Source organism: Macrobrachium rosenbergii, chromosome 39 (assembly GCF_040412425.1).
Source record: "Macrobrachium rosenbergii isolate ZJJX-2024 chromosome 39, ASM4041242v1, whole genome shotgun sequence".
In the NCBI taxonomy this organism is placed as follows: Eukaryota; Metazoa; Arthropoda; class Malacostraca; order Decapoda; family Palaemonidae; genus Macrobrachium; species Macrobrachium rosenbergii.
This window is the reverse complement of record NC_089779.1, coordinates 20,300,542-20,321,389: the sequence shown is the minus strand read 5'-3', so window position 1 is coordinate 20,321,389 and position 20,848 is coordinate 20,300,542. Positions and strand designations below refer to the sequence as shown.

The window sequence follows — 20,848 nt, the reverse complement described above, 5'->3', positions numbered from 1 at the left end:
CCTTATAAACAAACACATTTTGTAGGTAGGTAGACTACCGGTGTTTACCCACAGCCTTCCATGGTTTTATCACCATTAATGTATTTTTATACAGCAATTTTCTTATTAGTTGTTACCATACTGTGTTATATTTCATTTGTTCCACTTACAAATTACACCAGGTCTGTGCAAAATAAATGTTCACCCCAGTCCTATGCCTTTTCGTCAGGGAAAGTGTGTAGGTTTGAGGACTCACAGTGGGTATCAAAAATAGTCAAAACTTGTATTTTGATAGTGTAGCCACTGTTTATCCTGAAAGGAGCTTATAAAAGAAATTGACAGGTAACACAAAATGGCTTAGCTTGTAACAAATAAATCCCAACAACCCAGATTAATTTTTGGTCCGAGGTATAGTGATGGGTTATTAACCACTTTCATTATTCCAGATACCTGTAGGGTTTGGCAATAAAGAACAGGAAAGAACACAAGAACCAATATATGCATTATTCTTTGTGGTTTGAAGGTGGTTTTTCTAATTATGTCTGTTTGGCTGTGGGATTAATGCACCTTCCCCAGCAATATCTCAGCATGACCACCATTCTCATGGCAATAGTGTTTTAGGAATTTTTTATTCAAGATAAAGTCACAGGTTATCAGCTGTTTTCTTTATTCTGGATACCCATTCGGGTCTGGCAATAAAGAACAGTAGACAAATGAACTTATAAATGTATTATCCATTGTGGTTCTACAGTGACTTACCTAATTATGTCAGGTCTGGCTGCAGGATTATTGTACCTTCACCAGTTCAGGAAAACTGTCTCTAATAACCACTCCGTACACTCGAAGACTTCTTCGAAGGAAAGATTTCTGAAGAAAGTTAACAATGTACTCACCTTTTGGATGTCATGTGACTTAGGAAAGGAGTGAGGGTCTGCCTTTTTAATGAGGGCCACTAAAATAATTCTCAGCCCATGTAGAGAGAATATGTGCTAAGGTGTAGGAAAAATAGGACCATCTGGGGTGTTTCATGTGACATCTAGGTAAACCTCAAGTGCTTGAACCAGGCATAATTTTTTTTATATGAAATACTGAGTTCCCTTTTCAGAAAAGGGGATTTTCCCTTTAAAAAGGTCCTCTTTCTTGGCCAGGAGACAACAACAAATGACAACTAGGTGTATGAGTGGTGAAATGTTATCCTTATCTAAGAGAGCCCAGTAAGCTAATCTGAGCTCATGATGCCAAAGCAGTCAAGAAGACTGTCTTTTGCAGCATGTATGTTGTAGATGTATTGGGCCCATGAATTGAGAGGATGACAAGAGTCTAAGAACCTTATTCAAGGACCAGGTAATGGGAAACCTTGCAGGAGCTGACCTTTGCAATGTAAAAGACTGGAGAATGGAATTATCAATTTCTATATATAAGAATCAATTCCAAATCATAAGGCAAGGGTTCTGCCAATGCAGCCTTATGTGCCATGATTGTTGAAATAGCAAGGTGCTTGACCTCAAAAGATAATAAAATGTAAAACTGTTTTGACAGATTTAAACTGGGCTCTCAGTATGGAGGTAATCTAACCACATTTTCCGTACAGACTGGTATGTTGGATAGATGAAGTTCATAGTTTTTGTACTAGGTACCTAGTAATGTTGGGCAAATAATCTTCACAGGAGACTAAATTTAAAATTTCATGTGAAGGTCATGGCTCAGAAGGGAGGATGCGTAGACAACTTCATTCTGGGACAGAACAAAGGACGGCAATGGAATCTATTCTTTTGCCTCTTGTTTAAGAAATAAGGAACCAATGACTGTTTGACTAATTCAGGGCTATTGGGCAAGCGCTTCCATTGAAAGCTAGTAGATTGTTCAAAGCTTTAGAAATCTGGGACAATGAAGGATAAAGGTATATCTTCCTCCATTTGTTCCAGTCTTGTAGGAATGCATCTCTTGCTATTGCTGAATGTCCAGGTTCAGCAACACATACACTGGAAGATGATTGTTCTTGCATGTGGCAAACTGGTCTGCTTCTGGACTGTGGAAGCATGTTAGCAATTACTGACTTGAGATGAGCTCAGCATGAGCCTAACCTCTTGATATAAGACAGTGCATTCAAACTGTCTAGAACCAACAAAATGTGAGTCCCTGTTGGAGGTTTAAATCTTCTGAGAAGGAAAGATGGCCCCTGGAAGCTGGTATGTGACCATCTTCCCCCTAACTGACAATCCTCCCAATGCCCTCCCCAACCTGTCAAGAAGTCATCCGTATGTATTATTGCTCGTATGAATGGTGGAGCCAGGTTGGTCTGTTTGCCAGAGACCCCTTCCAGGTCCACTGACGGAGTATCTTCCCAAACTCAGATGAAGGCAATCATAAAGCCTTTTCGTGGCATGTAAGAGCCAGACTGTTAAATCCTACAGTCACAATCTCAGGATTAGATCTACTACGGACCCAAACTGTAACAGGCCCAGACTAAATTCCAATTGTTGTCTAGAAAAGCTGGGCTTTGCAAGGAAACTTATAGGTCCTTCCTTATTCTGGTTTGAGTGCCTAGGGAAGAGAGAGCTGGCTGCAAACAGTAGCCCAGCAAAGTCCCAGCCTCAGAAAAAGTCTGCTGGATGTTAGGTGGGACTTGTTCCTGTTAAGAAACCTTTTGACTGGAGTCTGTTGACTACCAAGCTCAGGTTTTGATTGCACTCTTCTCTGGTAGCTCCTCAGATTAGCCAATCATCTAGGTAGGCCACCAGTTAAAATCCTTCATTCCTGAGCTCCCATAAAACAGTTACAGTACTGTGTACTGTATATGAAAATTTATTCAAACAATATGTTTGTTCAAATTTGATGGGTGAAGGATTTCCCTTCATTCAGAGGAATGCTTCTTAAATAAATCCATCTTTCTCTATGGCCCCCCTTTTAAGGGAGAATGAATTTTGGAAAAAACTACTTTGGAGAGTGAGGATGAGAGTATCTCTACCCTAGCCCATTGAGAATTATACTGCTTTCCCCAAGGGGAGGACTTCCACTGCATGTTATGCTGTAGAAGACAACTGCAACCATGCAAGTCATATGGGGATGTACCTTTTCCCTTCCTTGTAATACACAGTCAAGGAGTTGATTTTTCTTTTCCCTGGTAGGAGTGTCTTGTTTGCTTTGAAAGGGATGCTGATGGTATTGTCGTCCTTTCTTCTGTTGTCGGATGGGTCCTTTAGTAGTGACTGGAGGCTGGTATTCACACCAAACTTTCTTAGGCCAAGGAAGAAACAACTCTTAAGGGAATTGTTTCCCAGATTCCCCTTTTTCAAGAAAACTATATATTATGCATTTCTGTTGTTGGGCTCATTCAATGAGTTGCGCAACAACAGACTCTTCAAAAAAGTTCCCAACAGATAGGGGAGGAAAGCAATAGGGAGGTTACATTTGGGAGCGAAATGTTGGAGCACACCAATGCTTCCTTTCAAGCCTTAATACGACACTCCCCCAATAGGGTCCACATTGTTTTGGCCACTGTAGTGAACATGGTTATGGAAGATATTGGAAGCTCTCTAATAGCTGGAGGCTAGCAGAAAATTGAACCTTGGCTGTCCTGAGATTTTTTTCATAGGGGTTCCAAATTGCTGGGTAGCCAAGTTCAATGGGAGCTTTTTCATCTCATAAGGGAGGACAAATGTTGCCCCTTCCTTTGTAGCACTATCAGATACTGGGATGGTGGAGACAAATGGCTTTATTCCTGCCATAAACTCTCATTTCCCAGTCATCACAAAATTCTGAAATTCTGTCTTCACATGACTGATTGTTTTAAAAGTGAAGAGACAGAAGGCTGATGCCTCCCAGAAAAGTTATTGGTTCTGTAAAATTGTTGCTGTGCTATATTTTCCATTATACTGGAGAAAGGTTGCTTGTATGGCGTTCATTAATGTGGTTGCTTCTATTTGGCTTTCATTGCTATATTATTAGGGAGGATAACCATCTCCTTCAATTGCTTCTGAATTCCTATTGAAGGAGGGACAAAGCGCTATTCAGTATTGGGAAGGACCACTCTGTCCTGATATTCTGTGGTATGCTCAACCCCAGTAAGTTTTCCTTTCATTAATGGGGTATTTTTCATCTTGTGAAAGGATGCACATTGAGGTGTCTTGCCAAGGGTTATGTATCATTCTCATGGGCAGATATTGATGCCTGTACTACATTCTGATTTGAGGTTTTGTTGTCCAACCTGGCCTCAGTTGTTACCAGTCAGAGCTTGGGAGTGAGTAGGCTGTCTCTTATCCATTCTGATTTCAACGGGGATCTAGACAACTGATTCAACTTCTTTATGTGCTTAGGTTTTTTTTATTACCCTGTTTCCATGGCCTAAGATTTTTGGTAAGAAATCTGTCTCAGCCTGGGCAGACTATGTTGCCTCTCAATCCTGTAGTCTGAAGGATGAGAAATTTTTACATATCACACACAATTCCACATCCATGACAGACTTGAATTCATCTTGGAAATCATGGATAGTACAGTATCTCTACAGTATGCTGATGCTAAGCAGCAAGTGAGTCCTCAAAGGAGTTCCACTCTCTTTGTGTCATCCTTGACACTGTTCATGATTTCCTCCTGGAATTCTGAAAGTACTGCAAGCAGAGTTTTCCCATCGGGAAGCCTGCACAAACTGATGAGCCAAGGCAGTTGTATCACCACTGTCTGGAAGTGTAGAAAGTACAGCAAGCTGAATTTCTTATTAGGGAAGTCTGCATGTATTGATGAGCCAAGGCAGTTGTATCATCACTGCCTGGCAGTATAGAAAGTACAGCAAGCCGAATTTCTTAGGGAAGCCTTCATGAACTGATGAGCCAAGGCAGTCGTACCATCACTGCTTGGCAGGACGGAAAGTACTGCAAGCTGAATTTCCTTAGGGAAGCCTGCATGTATTGATGAGCCAAGGCAGTTGTATCATCACTGCCTGGCAGTACAGGAAGCACAGCAAGCAGAATTTTCCTATTAGGAAAGCCTGCATGAACTGATTGAGCTAAGGCAGTCATATCATCACTGCCTGGCAGCATAGAAAGTACAGCATGCAGAATTTTCCTATCAGGGAAGCCTGCATGAATTGACTGAGCCAAGGAATTTGTATCACCACTGCCTGGCTGTATAGAAGTCCAGGATAAATCACTATCCCCTAGAAGGTACAAACACTTCAGAGGTTGGGTGGACACTATCAGGGTTCCCTCAGTACATGATTGCTGTATAGAAAAGGCAAGATTCTCATTTGAAGTATCTGCCTCATGTAAAGAAGACTGTTCCCTAGAGCTTTCGGATTCAGAAGGGAAATTTCAGTTGCTAATATCCATTTCATGTCAGGTATCAGTGACCTCTCTCCCAAGGAAAGACTTCATCTCCAACGTAGGAGCTGAAGTGGGAGTTCCTAGAATCCACTGCTTTTGGAGTATTGGGCCAACTGTGGATTCTGCTCGAAGGATGGAAACATACTGCCATAATTTTGCTGGAACGATGTACAGTAGTCTCCTTCCATACTCCTACTGAGACCTATAACTCATAGATACAGCCTAAAAATGAGCTCTTTCATCATTTAAACTTGCTGCCAAAAGCATGTAGTATATTTCACACATGTCCAGCCACCAACCAAATTCTCCTTTATTCCTTCAGGGACTGGCAGACTGAGCAATTCACTGTGACACAGGTGATGTGTAGGTCCTGCACAATAGTAGCCCATTAGTGACAAAAGGAACAAGCAGTTAAAAAAAACTACCTAGTTTTAGCTACTTATATCACTGTATAGACCATAAGCACTTCAAAATAAACCCAGGCCTACATGGCCAGAAGCACATGTCCATAGTATGATGTAAGGAAACATGACCAGTGGGTCATATCCATAAAATAGTAGTATGTATTAAAATATTAATTCCCAATTACTGTACTACAATACTGTAACATTGCCTTAAAGGATTTACTCTCAAATGCTCCTTAACTCAGATAAGACAAAACTAAATGGATATCCTTACGTGTATTTCTACACATTTTATAACCTTTGATTACCTGGTCTGCTCCCAAGCACCAGGCAAAGGTTATGTAGCCTACAGACTACATTAGTTGGTATATAAATAAAATCACTAATTATTGTAATTATCATACCAAAAATATATAAAATCAGTATCTCTTAAGATTTTAAAATGTTTGGCAAAGCTCACCATTAAGAAAAAGTAGATCTGTATTCCCATAGGAAAGATACAAACGTCACAACAACTTTCTCAACACCTGTGACGTCACTACCGGCGGGGTACAGTAATACCCATTGGAAGTAGCCTAGATCTTCTTGAACATATTTCTTCAACATTGAAAAGAACCCGATATTAAGGATAATTTGGGAACTGCCAATATCACAAAACCATTTACTGTAAACCCCCTGTATTCGTGGTCTCACGATTTGCGGACTCACTGATTCTCTATGGAACATATATACCCATTATTCACGGAAAATTTGCCCATTCGCGGTATTTTTCACTGAGAAATATTCACTAATTACTGTATTTTCATGACTAAATTTACTTTTTGTGATAAAACTTGAAGTTCTTGGGTACGCAGGTAGTGCTCAAGTTACGATAATTTGCCTTACGATAATTCGATTTTGAGATGGGGTAAGCAATTAATACCAATATGACAATTTTTATATAAGTAACTTACCAAGTAATTGCATAGCTATGGTTCCCTAACCTATGGCAGCTTAGAAATTCAAAATTCACGCGGTGGCGCTGATATCGTTAGTGTGTAGGTGACAACGTCCCGCCACTACCCGGGACTCAAGGAAACAAACCAAAGGATAGCTCAATTTGTTTTCTGCCGGCTTCCGGTTAACATCGGAAGTTTTCAGGCAGCTGCTTCTTCGCTTTTCGGCTTTGTTTTGCTGACTTTGGTGAAGTATTCAGAACTTGTTGCTTTGTGGCTTGCTGCCATTGTTTGAATTGTTGTTCGAGTTAACTTTAGTTTATTTATTTAACGATGTCGGATTCCAGTTCATCTAGTATTCGCTTTTGTTCCGTGGGTTGTAGAACTAGGCTAACTAAGCTTTCATATGATTCTCATACAAAATGCACTAAATGTAGGGGGCAAGAATGTAGTAAGGATAATACTTGCATAGAGTGTCAGGATTGGGAGGATAAGAAATGGAAAACATTGAAATCTCATCTAGACAAATTAGAAAGGGATACGAAGAAGAAGGCAGCCATTAGGGCTGAAAGTAGGGCTAATGCAGAGTCCATTCCTTTGGAAAATGTAGGGGATGACAGAACTATCTCTCCTCCAATTCCTCCTCCTTTTCCTACCCTAACTCCTCCTACTTTACCATCTGCTCCTGTTCCAGGTTTCCATGATTCCGCTCTTAGTGCCATTGCCAGCCTCGAATCTTGGTTTGATCAGGAATTTACTGTATTATCTAGTACCATTATGGAAATGGGGTCAGCTATTAAATCTCCAATGGAAAAAAATGTAAGTGTTGACAGTGCAGTGAGAAGTGACAGTGCTGTGAATATTGAGGAAGTGGCTGTCCATCCCACCAGTGTTCCTAGAAGAAGGTCACTCTCCCGCTCCCCTGCACTGGGGAGAAGACATACCAGAGGTCCAAGGGAGGCTGGCGGGGTTTGACCATGGGCAGTCGCCTCCTCCGTCGAACCTGTCGTGCGCTCCCAGGCTTCGACTAAACTCCATTGGAAAGGCGTTCCTGTGTATCGACTTTCTGATTCGGATTCTTCCAGGCCACACCAGAAGCTATATCACTACTCTTCTTCTTTGCGGCCACTCAAGAGACATGCGAATATTAGCGATTCTTCTCCCCTGGCTGTCAAGAGGTACAGCGAGACTAGCCCTCAACCTTCCTGCAGCTTTCAAGTCCAGCCTGATTCTCCTGCTTATTTCTTTGAAGACAGTCCTGAGTGCTATAAGCATTCTAAGCGCCATCTTCTTCCGAGCGCCAAGCGCCTGCCGACTCGCACCAGACTTCCACGGGTGAGTGCCCGGCGCCTGCCAACTCATGCCAGAATTCCGCCAATGAGCGCCCAGCGCCCACCGATATTCGCCAGAATTCTGCCAATGAGCGCCTGGCGGCGCCCGCCGTCTCGCACCAGATTTCAGCTCTAGAGCGCCCATCGCCAACTCCTGAACTTTCAACGCCCACAACCAAATTCCTAGCTTCTTCTTCTGGAACCAATGCACATTCATAGGCCAACTTAAGCGCCAGTTGACCGAGCTTCTGGGTCTTTTGAAGAAACCTGCATCTGCTCCAGAGTCCAAGGATAAATCATTGTCTCCTATCTCTTCGGAGGAAGAAGAGATTGTTCAGGATAAGGTTCCCTCGTCTTCCTACTCGTCTCTCCTGCGTTTCCTCATGGAGAATTACCCAGACTTCTTCAGGCCTGCCTCACCTACTTCTCCAGCTTCTACCTACCTCATGAAAAAGCATCCGTCGGAAAGTGCCAGACTACCCAAGCTTGTTCTTTCCTCCTCCTCGAAGAAAGCTCTCAAAGAAGTTCATGCCAGGCTGACCGCTAAGAGAGAACAGGGCAAAGCAACTTTCGCCTTTCCGCCCAGCAAATTGTTGAAGATGAGATACTCTTACTATGCCACCGGGGAAGCTCCTTCCTTGGGAGTTTCTGCCTCCTCCCAAGGGGACTTCTCTGGTCTGATGGATTCATCCCGTAGAAAGGCTTTATTGTTGGCCAAGATAATGTTTTCCTCAGCTGAACTAGACCACCTTATCAAGAATACTTTTAAGGTGTTTGAGATATTTAGTTTGCTAGATTGGGCCATTGGGGCACTAGGGAGTAAGATTGAAGACTGCCCGGATTTAGCTGAAGATCTTGCCTCCGATTGACTTGGAGTTATTTCATGCTCAGACAGAGGAATTAGAGATGGCTCTTTGGAACTCGCCTCCCTTTTTTCTATGGGTGTCTTTAAGAAGAGGGAGCTCTGGCGTTCGTTCACCTCGAAAGGAGTCTCACCGACGCAGAAGTCAGCTCTACTCTTTGCTGCCTTAGACAAGTCTCACCTCTTTCCCAAAACATAGTGAAGGATATTCTTTTAGAGTTACAGAGCAAGTCCACCTCTGACTTGTTGACTCAGTCCACTAGACATCCTAAGGAGTCTGTGCCTTCCTCATCTTGATCATTCTCCCCTCTTCAGTCTCAACCCTTTCGTGGAGGGAGAACTACGACCCAGCCTCGACCTAGATCAAACTTCTGACCTCCTACGGAGTCCATCAAGAGGTCTTCCTTCAAATCCAACCCCAAGAAGTAAGAAGTTAGTTCTCCGCGCTCAGGTAGGAGCCAGACTTCTACTTTTCTGGATGGAATGGGAGAACAGAGGAGCAGACCCCTGGGTGATCAAGGTTCTCAAGAAGGGCTACTCCATTCCTTTCGTAAAGACTCCTCCCTTAACTACATCTCCTATCGCTTTGACAGCGTACTCAAAAGGTTCCACAAAGTTTTTGGCCCTCTTTCAAGAAGTCGAACTCCTTCTTTCCAAAGGAGTGGTGGAAGAAGTCCTAGAGCCCCACTCAGAAGATTTCTACAATCGCCTTTTTGTGGTTCCGAAGGCCTCGGGGGGCTGGAGGCCCATTCTGGATGTAAGCGCTTTGAATGTGTTCGTACTGGATGGTCACCCTGGATATGCAGGATGCGTATTTTCACGTCCCTGTTCATCCAGACTCTCAGAAATTTCTATGCTTCGTTTTTCAGGACAGGATACTACAGTTCCGGGTCTTATGCTTCGGTTTATCGATGGCTCCTCAAGTTTTCTCCCGAATCCTTGCTCCTCTGGGGAATTGGCTTCACCGAATCAACATAACTTATATCTAGACGATTGGTTTCTCCGCTCGTCGTCAAAGGAAAATTACGCGGAGGACTTGAAGAGAACTCTTCGCCTGACACAGGAGTTAGGCATCCTCGTAAACAAAAAGAAATCCGTTCTGATTCCATCTCAGGAGATTCCCTATTTAGGGATGATACTGAACTCTCAGACTTTTCGGGCTTTTCTGTCGCCCAAAAGAGTCAAGAACTGCTTTCAGACTGTCAGTCAGTTCCTTGCTTTTCCTTCCTGCTCGGCAGTGCAGTGGATGAGTCTTCTGGGGACCCTTGCTTCAGTAGAGAAAGTTTGTAAATCTAGGCAAACTGCTCATGAGAGCACTTCAGTTTTTCCTCAAAACGAATTGGTGCAGAAAAAACCCAACCTGACTCTTTCATCTTTCAGATTACGTCGGACATCAAAGAGGATCTCCAGTGGTGGTCGTGCGGGAAAAGACTTCGGGTAGGGAAGTCTCTTCTCCCAGTGCACCCAGACCTTCAATTTTATTCAGATGCCTCCGACCTAGGCTGGGACGCGCTTCTGGAAGGTCGGGAAGTCTCTGGAATGTGGACTACAGAACAACAGAATGCTGACATCAACATAAAGGAACTGAGAGCGATTCACCTGGGCCTTCTATACTTCTCGGATCTGGTCCGTGGCAAGAAGATTTTAGTACACGCTGACAACACCACAGCTCTTGCATATATTCATAAACAAGGGGCCACTCATTCCTTCTCCCTGTACGAGACGGCGGAAGAGAACCAAGTCTCTCTTGTCACCCGGTTCATTCAAGGGAGGATGAACGTGATTGCGTATGAATTAAGCCGGCTCAAACAGGTCCTTCCAACCGAATGGACCTTAAATCCAGTAGTCTGCGACAACCTTTGGAAACTGTGGGGCAAACCCACAGTGGATCTTTTCCCGACGTCGAGAAACCACTGTCTGCCCCTCTTTTGCTCTCCACTCCGAGATCCTCAAGCATGGAGCACGGACGCAGTGGTTTTGGATTGGACAAGCTTAGATGTGTACGCCTTCCCTCCTTTCGGAATGATCAGGGAAGCAATCAACAAGCTGTCAACACATCAGAACACCTCCATGACCCTTGTAGCCCCATTTTGGCCGAAAAAGGAATGGTTTCCAAACTTGATTCGCCTCTTGGTAGACTACCCAAGACTTCTTCCACAAAAACCGTCTCTTCTCAGACAACCCCACTTTCTCAGATTCCACCAAAGGTTATCCGCTCTGGCTCTGACAGGCTTCAGACTGTTAAGCGCCTTGTCAGAGCAAAAGGGTTTTCCAGACAAGCTGCAGAGGCAATTGCAAAATGCAGACGAGCTTCTTCTACAAAGCTCTACCAATCAAAATGGACAGTCTCCAGAAGGTGGTGCAGCCGCCATAACGTCTCTTCTGAGACATCTATAAGCCAAATAGCCGATTTTTTTATTTTCCCAAAGTCCATCAGAAAGCTATCAACCTCTACCATCAAAGGGTATAGGTCGATGCTCAGCTCAGTTTTTAAACACAGAGGAATGGACCTGCCTTCTAATCAAGATATCACCGACCTGATCAAATCCTTCAATACGTCCAAGAAAGATAGTTCTTCCAACGTCTCTCATTCCGTTTCCCTCAGGAATCTCACGAAAAAGACTCTCTTTTTAACGGCTCTCACTACTGCCAAATGTGTTAGCGAATTGCAAGCAATAGACAAAAGAATAGGCTTTGCAAAAGAGAACGCAGTCTGCTCCCTTTCTCTGGGTTTCCTAGCAAAGAACAAGGACCCTTCTAAACCCTGGCCTAGGTCCTTCGTCATCAAGAACCTTATGGATATATTAGGACTTGAGGAAGAAGAAAGACTCCTATGCCCAGTGAGGTCCCTCAGGTACTATCTTCAGAGGACGGAAAAGATTAGAGGACCTTCAAGCAACTTCTGGTGCTCTGTTAAAAACCCAGTTTGCCAGCTCTCCAAAAATGCCATGTCCTTTTTTCTGAGAGAATTAATATTAGAAGCCCACTCTCAGATCCAAGAAGAAGCTTTTCCTCTACTTAAGGTTGAAGCTCACGAAATTAGGGCAATAACAACTTCCCTCGCCTTTAAACACTTGTCTTTTCTTCAGTCCTACAGTCGACGTTCTGGAGATGCAAGTCCATATTACCTCTCACTACCTCAAGGACATAGAAACTCTTTTGAAAATTGTAGCACTTTAGGACCTTTGTCTGTGGCTGGCATAGTGCTGGGAGAGGAAGCATGAGGGATCCATCTGTTCCTTTGCTATCCACTCGCCTTGACTTAAGGCTTTGAGTCGTTGGGAAGCCTGGGGGTACATTGTACCTGGAGTACCCACCAGTTCGTACTTTATCTTTGATAATGGTTGGGTGTTATGGTTTTATTCTGTGGTGTAGGTGACAGTGTTTTCATTTTGTATTCTGGTCTTCACCCAGGGCAAGGGCATCTTTTAAAACTTTGTCAGCATGCGGTGTACTTCCTCCGCTGCAGAGTTTCCCACTAATGTAGTGGCGACCCTTGGCTATACTGCCACGTCCACTACAAGTTGAGAGAAGCGCCGACCAGAGGCAGTACCTTCCTACCTTCCTGCAGCAGCTCTCTCAACAGGTAAGGAAACAACAAACATCGATTCAATGTTAGCAACCTTTCTGGTCCAAACTCATTACTTTCTTAATGTTTTGGAGTAGAATATGTCCATGCTCTTTCCCACCTCCTTACAATGTGGAATCAGCTGTGTAATTACTTGGTAAGTTACTTATATAAAAATGACATTTTTATGATAAAATAGTTTTATATATACTTACCAAGTAATTACATGATCAGAGCCCGCCCTCCTCCCCTTGCATGGACATAAGAGCATAAAACGAACTGAGCTATCCTCTGGTTTGTTTCCTCGAGTCCCATACTCGTTTGACACATGGACACTTAATGAACAGTCCATGTGGCCCTCTTCCCAGATGCCCAGATTGCAATGTGCTGATAACAGTTAAGCATATACTGTGTGAATGTCCAAAATATAACCTGCAGTGATTATCAAATTTTGGAAATAGACGTATAGAAGAAATTTTGTCAGAATCTTCAACATTCTTAATAGTACCCATTTTAATGTTCATGAGAAGCTGTGAGTTAATTGATAAAATATAAAAATCAATCGATCAGTATAATGAATTTTAAAACAAGTAAATTTTATGATTTTACTTAATTTATTTTGAATTTTAATATACCTTTTTAGTGAGTATATATGGAAGCATGAGTTTAAATGTATTTATTGTGTGAGTGTGTTCCAGTATGAAAGCGTATGCCTTTTTACAGCTTTTAATTTCATTTTCATTTTCGTTCATTCATCATTGACAAGTGACCTATTAGGTCCCAGTGCTAGGCTTCTAGCCTTGACTTGTCATTCCATCCTAATCCTTTGGGCCAGCCCTATGAGAGCTGATGGTCAGCTCAGTGGTCTGGTTAAACTATTTTAATAATAATAATAATCCTCGAGTCCCGGATGGTGGCAGGACGTTGTCACCTACACACTAATGATAACAGTGCCACCGCACGAATTTTGAATTTCTAAGCTGCCATAGGTTAGGGAACCATAGCTATGTAATTACTTGGTAAGTATATATAAAACTTTATTTTATCATAAAAATATCATATTTATAAAATATTTTAAATTTCGTAGCTGGCGCAGGCAGCAGCGTACAATCAGGCAGCGAGAGAGACCAACTTCTTTTCCTCCAAAGTATTGTTAGTAACGTTATACTCTAGCGTAAATGTGTACAGCCACAAACAACAGAACAAGAAACTTATTTTGCTTATAACTGAATCGGATAACAAGTGTTTTGCTTAATTTCAACCATCGTACGGTAGTAAACAATTACCGGAGTTATGTTACAAAATGACGTTAAGTAGAATAGGACTGATATATTTTTACATTATACTGTACCCTTATTCACTATGGATAAAAGATGGGCAAGGAAATATACTGCTAAATTTAAGCTGAAGCTGCTAATAACTATAAATTATCAGACATTGGCAACATGGATGACACTCGACCGTAAATAAAACTGGAAAGAAAGTATTTTAATTAAAACTACTGATCATGAAAGAACACATACTGTATTACTGCGGTTTTCATGCTGATGAAAGATGAATACGTAAAGCTTGTATTATGATGAAATCAAGTGAAAATAGCGAATGGAATCTTGATTTATTTACACAAAACAAACATGCCCCCCAAACGGCCAACATCATCTATTAATGAAAAAATGGCAAAAGTAATTTCACAATGAGACGTATTTAAGTTATATTTCGACTTAAAAATACTTTGTATAACGAAAAATAATCTTGCTAACTAGACACAAGAAAAGCTCTCTGAGCCGAGTTAAGTGTGGCGAAATAAACTTCCAGCGTAATCGATTAATGTTAAAAAGGTCATTGCATAATAAGTTTCAATAACAAAATTGTCTAATATTATTGCCCTAATGCTAATTCTCACTTTGTTGAACAAGAAAAAAACAGCACAGCAATTACAGAGGCTTACTGGCTCCCAATTTAAAGAAATATAAGCCTACCCGTTAAAATTTTAAGGAACTAATACTTTACACTAACATGCATAATTGAACATGGTTTCCGGAACACGACCTGGGGACTAGTGAACCATTGGACAGACCAGAGTGTAATGAAGAGAGCTGAGGTAGTCGTTGTAGGATAGGAGATAGAGCCCCCTTGTCCTGAGTCCTTTATATTCTGTCACTGCGCCAGCAAGCATTATTCTGGCTGAGACCAACTATAAGAAATTCTTTGAAATTGGTTGGTATGTTTTACGAAGCCCCAGGGGGACTCAAAGCAGCTACCAAAAATAGGTTTTTCCTAGGCCAAAAGCTGTTTTTTATTCATAGTTTTTCTTACCCTGAATTGTGGTAAGTATTGTATCATTTATATTGCACTGTCGACTGGGCTCTTTCACTATGTTATTTTTAAGAACATTATTGAAAAAGTTATCTTTAATCTTCTGTTTTATTATGGTCGCTGATTTCTCACTTTGCCTTATCACAGTAACTGGTGTTTATATCTTCAATACATATGGCATTTCTAAATGATGACATGTCCAAAGCAGCTTCATTTAAAAACACTCCTAAAAAGTAATTACTGGTAATAATTTTATTTAATTGTAATTAATGTTTTTTCATTTTAATTTATAGTATCACAGAAGCTTTACTTGAAATATGCATGTGCATCTACATATGGTGTTTTATCAGTGTTGACATTACTGTTTAGCCCTTTTTTTTATATTCTGTTCTAATGAGATTATCACACTTATAACAGTATACTGTACAAGAGGATATTTTATTTTTGTTGATATATTTCATCTCAAATATAATGTTCACATTCATGGTAAAATAATTAGAAAGTTTTACAAACTAATGCAAAACTCCTCATGAATTTTGTCATAGCTGTTGGCAACACATTGAGGTATTTATAACTCATCCCCCTTTCCTGAACCAAAGGGAGGTGGTGTGTGTGTGTGTGGGTAACTACACACGCACATGTTTTGGGATATCAACGAGTTTCCCTTTTTTGGGTTGTAAATTTTACTGTTTTTTCATCTTTTATGCAGTAAAACCATGACAAAACATAGAAATGAAAAAGGAAACAGTACAGTAAGAATAAAAATGAGCATACAGTAGTTTGAAATAGAAATAAAAAAGGAAAGGAGTATGTTTGGGCGTTTGCGTTTATAGGCTTGAATGGTTATGGTGTGCGTTATTCTCTTTCTCTCTTTCTCCCTTTTTGTGCCATGCTTGATGATTTCATTACAAGTTACAGTACAGTACTGTAATATCCTGTACGGTAATGCGGAAAAAGCATAAACTTATAAAAGGTTAAACAAAAAAAGCTCTAACAAAGTCAAACGACTGCCTACCCCTCTCCACAGAGCTCATGATGCATTCCCACCTCCATCTCAGCCAGGGAAACTACTTCCCCCTCAACTTATCAGATGCTTTGTTTAAACTTATACAATGAAGACAAATCCTTCAGGCCACCCGTTTTTGGATTAAATAAATAAGCTGGGTGGTCTTGTAAAACTGCTTTATAACTCTGTGGTATGGCTTTTGAATAAGTAATAAAGACCCTATAGTAGAGCTTCCAGATGTCCCATAGCTAATGGTGACTTTATATACAGTATTTCTAGCCTCAACTAAACAGTACTGTACACTTGTTAAATTTAAAGAGATTTACCCTCAAAATTTTTCATGTCTAGTAATGCAACATAGCAAAATACTATAAAAATAACAGCTGATAATTAGAGAAGTGTGATAATGTGATGGTTTTTTGCTGCTAGAGTTTTTGTAATTAAATTAAGAATTCAAAACACCACCACTTACTTATAATTTGCTTTGTTCAAATAAGCTTTTTATAAGGCAGCTAACAATACTACAGGTGAATAAAAACATGCCATTAGGAAAGAGAGCATAGACTTGTAATGCATACCTCAGTTCTGTATTACTCTATGTGGTGGTAATATGAGCGCTTAAAAATAAAATTAAGACATTGAAAAGGTGTGACCATGTGATGGTGAGATTCGTAGCTAGAGGGCAGTTTGAAGATTGTACTGAATTATGAGTGAGGAAGAGGCAGACAGGTGTAGTGTATATGAGCATGACAACAAATGGAGATGGTTTAAGTAAGTGATAAGAAAGTTAGTCATAAACCACTAGATACAGAAGTAGCAGGAGAAGTACATGTAGGAAAACCCATAAAAAAATGGAAAAGTGGGATGTATAGATAAAGACTTGCACCTATTGTAAATTTAAGGCAGAAAGTGCACAGGATTGAAAAGGGAGATAGAAAACTCTGCCATCTTATTTTTTTAACTTGTTATTTATTAAGTACTTCTTAAGATGCTTTCAAGGCAGTGGCAAAAAGTATAAGGAGAGGTGTTTTGGAACACTTACGACCAGAAGTCTGTTGCTAAGGCACTGATCACAAGTCTGTTTTACTGTCAGCCAGCTTATGACTGGAATGTTCTTTTCCAGATTTATGGAATGCCAAAGGGTCTGTTCCATTGAACTCTTGAGATTTTAAGGCATATTTCAGATAACTGATTACTTTACGTACAAACATATTTTATGTTGAATACGGGGTTGTGATCACATTACAGTATACAGTACTTAAGTGATCCAGAGACTGCATTCTTGCATAATTTTCATATTGTCTGTATACATTTTCACTATTTTATCATAGCTAATTGTGCATTTTGTAATTACAGATCAAACTTCAGATCCATACTCAGAAGATGGATGTTTGTGGTCTTTCAACTACTTCTTTTACAACCCTCGCCTTAAGCGAATTGTATTCTTTACCTGCCGTTCAGTTTCACAATACTGCGGCTCACCATATGACTCAGGACTTATTGGAAACTCATGTATGGACATGGAAGAATATTAAAATGGAAATGATTTCTCATGATAACTTCAGGTCATCTCTTCATATTGTTTACTTTATTACTGTGCTACACTGTAATGAGGCTTTTTGAGTGAATTAATTAATGCAACTGGCAAAGAGAAAGGAAGTTCACTTCTCAGGTTTTACCTCACTATGAAGTATTAAAAGATTCATCCCAGTCAGCCGTTTCAGTATATCATTTACAAATAGGCAAAGATTTTGTGTGAATGATTTTACAAAAATTCTTTCAACTCTAAAGGTCAAGATTATTGGGAAAAAATGGCATGATTTAGTTCAGACTTGAGATCATTTTACATTGCAATGTGGTTGAGTAAAGATATAAGCACTTGGCAAAGGAATTTTAGGTTTTTAAGAAATTCAGGTAATTTTGTCAATTTCTTTTTTATATGAATGTAACTAAAAAGAGAAACATTGCTAATGAGGGTTAATTTAAGCAACATTGATAAAGGAACTAGAATATTTTAATGTGTACAGTATATTAAAATTTCGTGAAGATATGTTTAAAAGAGGAAATTGAACTTTTAAAGATAATAAAATGAAAATATTTTAGTTATATTTGAGCTCAGTGAAGACTACAGTATATCTAGGTAAGGATTGTAGTCAAAATATTTCCATCACTGCAAACAAACTAGCTTCAGAGGCTTTTTTAGGAAGCATGCTTAGTATCCTACACTGCAAACTAGTTTTTAGAGTCTCATGACAGACTGTAAAGCAAAAGTGGTGTACGAGTAATCAAGAGTAACTGTTTGTTCCCTTGTGAAATATGTGTGAAAACCTGCTACTGTGACCTACAGCATTTGCACGTTGAGGCTGATTGATTATAATACTGAGCATTATTTACTATAAAATATTTGCAGAACTTTATTCTCATCTTTTGCCTAAAAAGCATGGAAGTTAGTTGTATCATTTTAGTTTTGAATGCTGTTAATTTTATGTTATATGTCAGATTTTGAACATTTATCTACACTGATGTGTAATGAAACACTAGTTCTTGTTATAATTTGTACAGCATATCAGAGACTGCATTGTGTGTATTGGTAGCTATAGTTGGTTATATGATTAATTTAGAATGGATTTTGGCTGGATAATACACCTTGGTATGTCAATAGTTGGTGTTTGTCCAGCTGAATGTTTTTGTTTCCTTTAGATGCAAGAGATGCAAGTGAGCTAGTCACAAAAAGATAAAGTACAAAAAAAAAGTTAGTTCTATATAACATTGCTCCTTCATCCTTTCATAATATACCTAGTGTTTATTGTTTAATATATTTTACTCTGGTTTATTACAGCTCCAAGAGGTCCATTTTATTTATATAAACAGTAATGTTAAGTTTGATAGTAAATAACTTTTTATACTGTACCTATATTTTAAAGGGCAGAAAGTGAGTGCAAGTTTTACAGCAGGTTAGTTTGTGTATGCTCCCTCTAACCTTAAGATAAGTACTGTACTGTATAATGTAGCTGTGAAGAAAAAATGAAGTTACAGTGAGTGAAAATAAGACCCCATTATTTAGAAGAATCCAGCAGGAAGAAACAAAAGAAAAAACAATATGACTATGGAAAAAATGTAAATGATAACCATGTACGTAGTGCTCTGCAACCTGTGTCCGGAAGGACTGGAGAGTTCTAAGTTATACTTTAAGTAATATTTGATGTGGAATGTGCAGTATATATTTGGGGTTAAGGGAAATGCATGTGATAACATTTAACTAACATATTTTTAGACTTTCAAGATACTGTGAAAATTGTGAGGGATATTAACATGTGCAGTTTAAACTGAAGAGGCTATTACAGTGTTTTTGGTAAAAGTGATATTTATCTTGGCTCTCTCTCATGTTGTTTTTAATCTAACTGGTACAATGACTTCTGGTTATGGGGACTACCAATTCATTAATACCCTCTCCAAACCACACGCTATCAAAATAGCCTACACACTGACATGTCTGTCACTTTTGTCTCATTACTGTATTTTTGCACTGCTTTACTCGCTCTTGGAGTAACAATTTGTTTGGATAAAATATGCCAGCCATTCCTCCAACTCAGCAGTTGAAAACATGAGCACTTTTTATGATCTAATGCAATACTGTATTTTGCAAGTGCATTGGATATTTGTACATGCCTGTGTGTCAAAGAGTTTATATGCTTGCACTCAAAGTGATAGAAATGCAAAGCAAAGCAAACCATTTGCTCCTTGTTATGCATAGGGTCCTAGAAAGGAAAATGGAAATTTTGTTTTGTGCCAAGAAGTTTTTGTTGCTTGCCCAGTGTACTTAAGTTTTACATTGTTTTGTTTTGCACTTATTGTGGTGTGTTTGCTGAAAAAGTTGTAACCAAAGCCGACAGCTTTAATCCTAGATGATTTTCAAAGGGTGACAGCTGGAATGATGGGCTAAGAAAGTGATTTTTTGTTCCAGTATAAAAAAAAAAAACTTTCAAAAGGCTGTTAATTGGAAGCATTTTCTTGGAAGTACAGCAGTTATACTGCAGATTGTTATTCTTTAATGTACTAAATATTAGCAACTAACACTAGAAAAGCTTCATTTACTAATTTTTAGGATTATATTTTACTGCATAGCAGTACTGTAATTTCTATATAGTGTTCAAGGATCTGATCTCATATACAGTTTATGAAAGCTTGAAATTTAAGAAAAATCAGTCAAGCAACCACGGAACTGTTTATATATGTTGACTAATTTTCATCTTGAAAGCACAGACATTTAGGTTCCATTTTTGTAGCGATGTCTTCTGGTTCCAAGACAGAAGATGGTAGTGTTGTACTCCTGGAAAATCTTTGTTATCTTTCATTGCAATCTAATGAGAACACATGTACAAGAATATTAGGCTAGCCAGCAGGATGACCCATTTAATGTAAATCCATCCTGACTTACACCCTGTAGATTTTAGTTAATGTAATTTTAGAGGATTCCTGCCCATAATTAGGAAAGTTATATATTATTTTTTTGTTTTCATTTTAGAAAAAAATACCTGTCCTTAGCACAAACAGGATTGGTGAAAACATATATTTTTATGCAATACTGTAAGATCTTGATTTGTCCAATAAACCTGAAAAATCAATTGAATTGATTTTTTTATACTTTAAATTCAATATTTCAGTTGTTTTTGAGGAAAGTTTGCCTGCAGCAGTTTTCTGTACCACTTGCATTGCCATTAATCTTAATGTCTGTTATCATTTTCAGGACTTATTACACCTTTCTCATTTTCATCACGCAGAAATATAGTGTTAAATCTTATATTGTCTTTAAAGAGTTTATTCATTTAAAGATGGAAGGGGAAACTGTTGCATTCAAATTGCAAAGGAAGATTTGCAGTTTTGACACTTCAGCTCTTGAAATGCAAACTACCTTCAAATTTTTGGAAAACAAGATATGTTATTAGGGAAAATCTACTTTGTCATTTATTTTGGAGAAACATTTTAATACATGTGTGCTTGCCTCCACCTTGGAAATGTTCAGATTTAACTTATACGTTCCACCTGACCTGGTTTAGCCAATAATTTCTCAATGTGAGGTTGTCACATCAGCTATGAGCTGTTGAAAACGGAATTTAAATACTGGTGCC

The 20,848-nt window shown here is 39.5% G+C and overlaps 1 protein-coding gene across 3 annotated transcripts in view; it reads left to right on the top strand.

Moving 5' to 3' along the window:
• Maf1 (repressor of RNA polymerase III transcription Maf1) overlaps nucleotides 1–20,344 on the top strand; it is a 107,723-nt gene extending 87,379 nt beyond the window's left edge. For all 3 annotated transcript variants that reach the window (XM_067082767.1, XM_067082766.1, XM_067082769.1), the window contains one exon: nucleotides 17,076–20,344. In XM_067082767.1, coding sequence (XP_066938868.1) covers nucleotides 17,076–17,254 — 179 coding nt within the window. In that variant the 3' untranslated portion in view covers nucleotides 17,255–20,344. The remainder of the gene's footprint in view (nucleotides 1–17,075) is intronic.
• The last annotated feature ends 504 nt before the right edge of the window (nucleotides 20,345–20,848 follow it).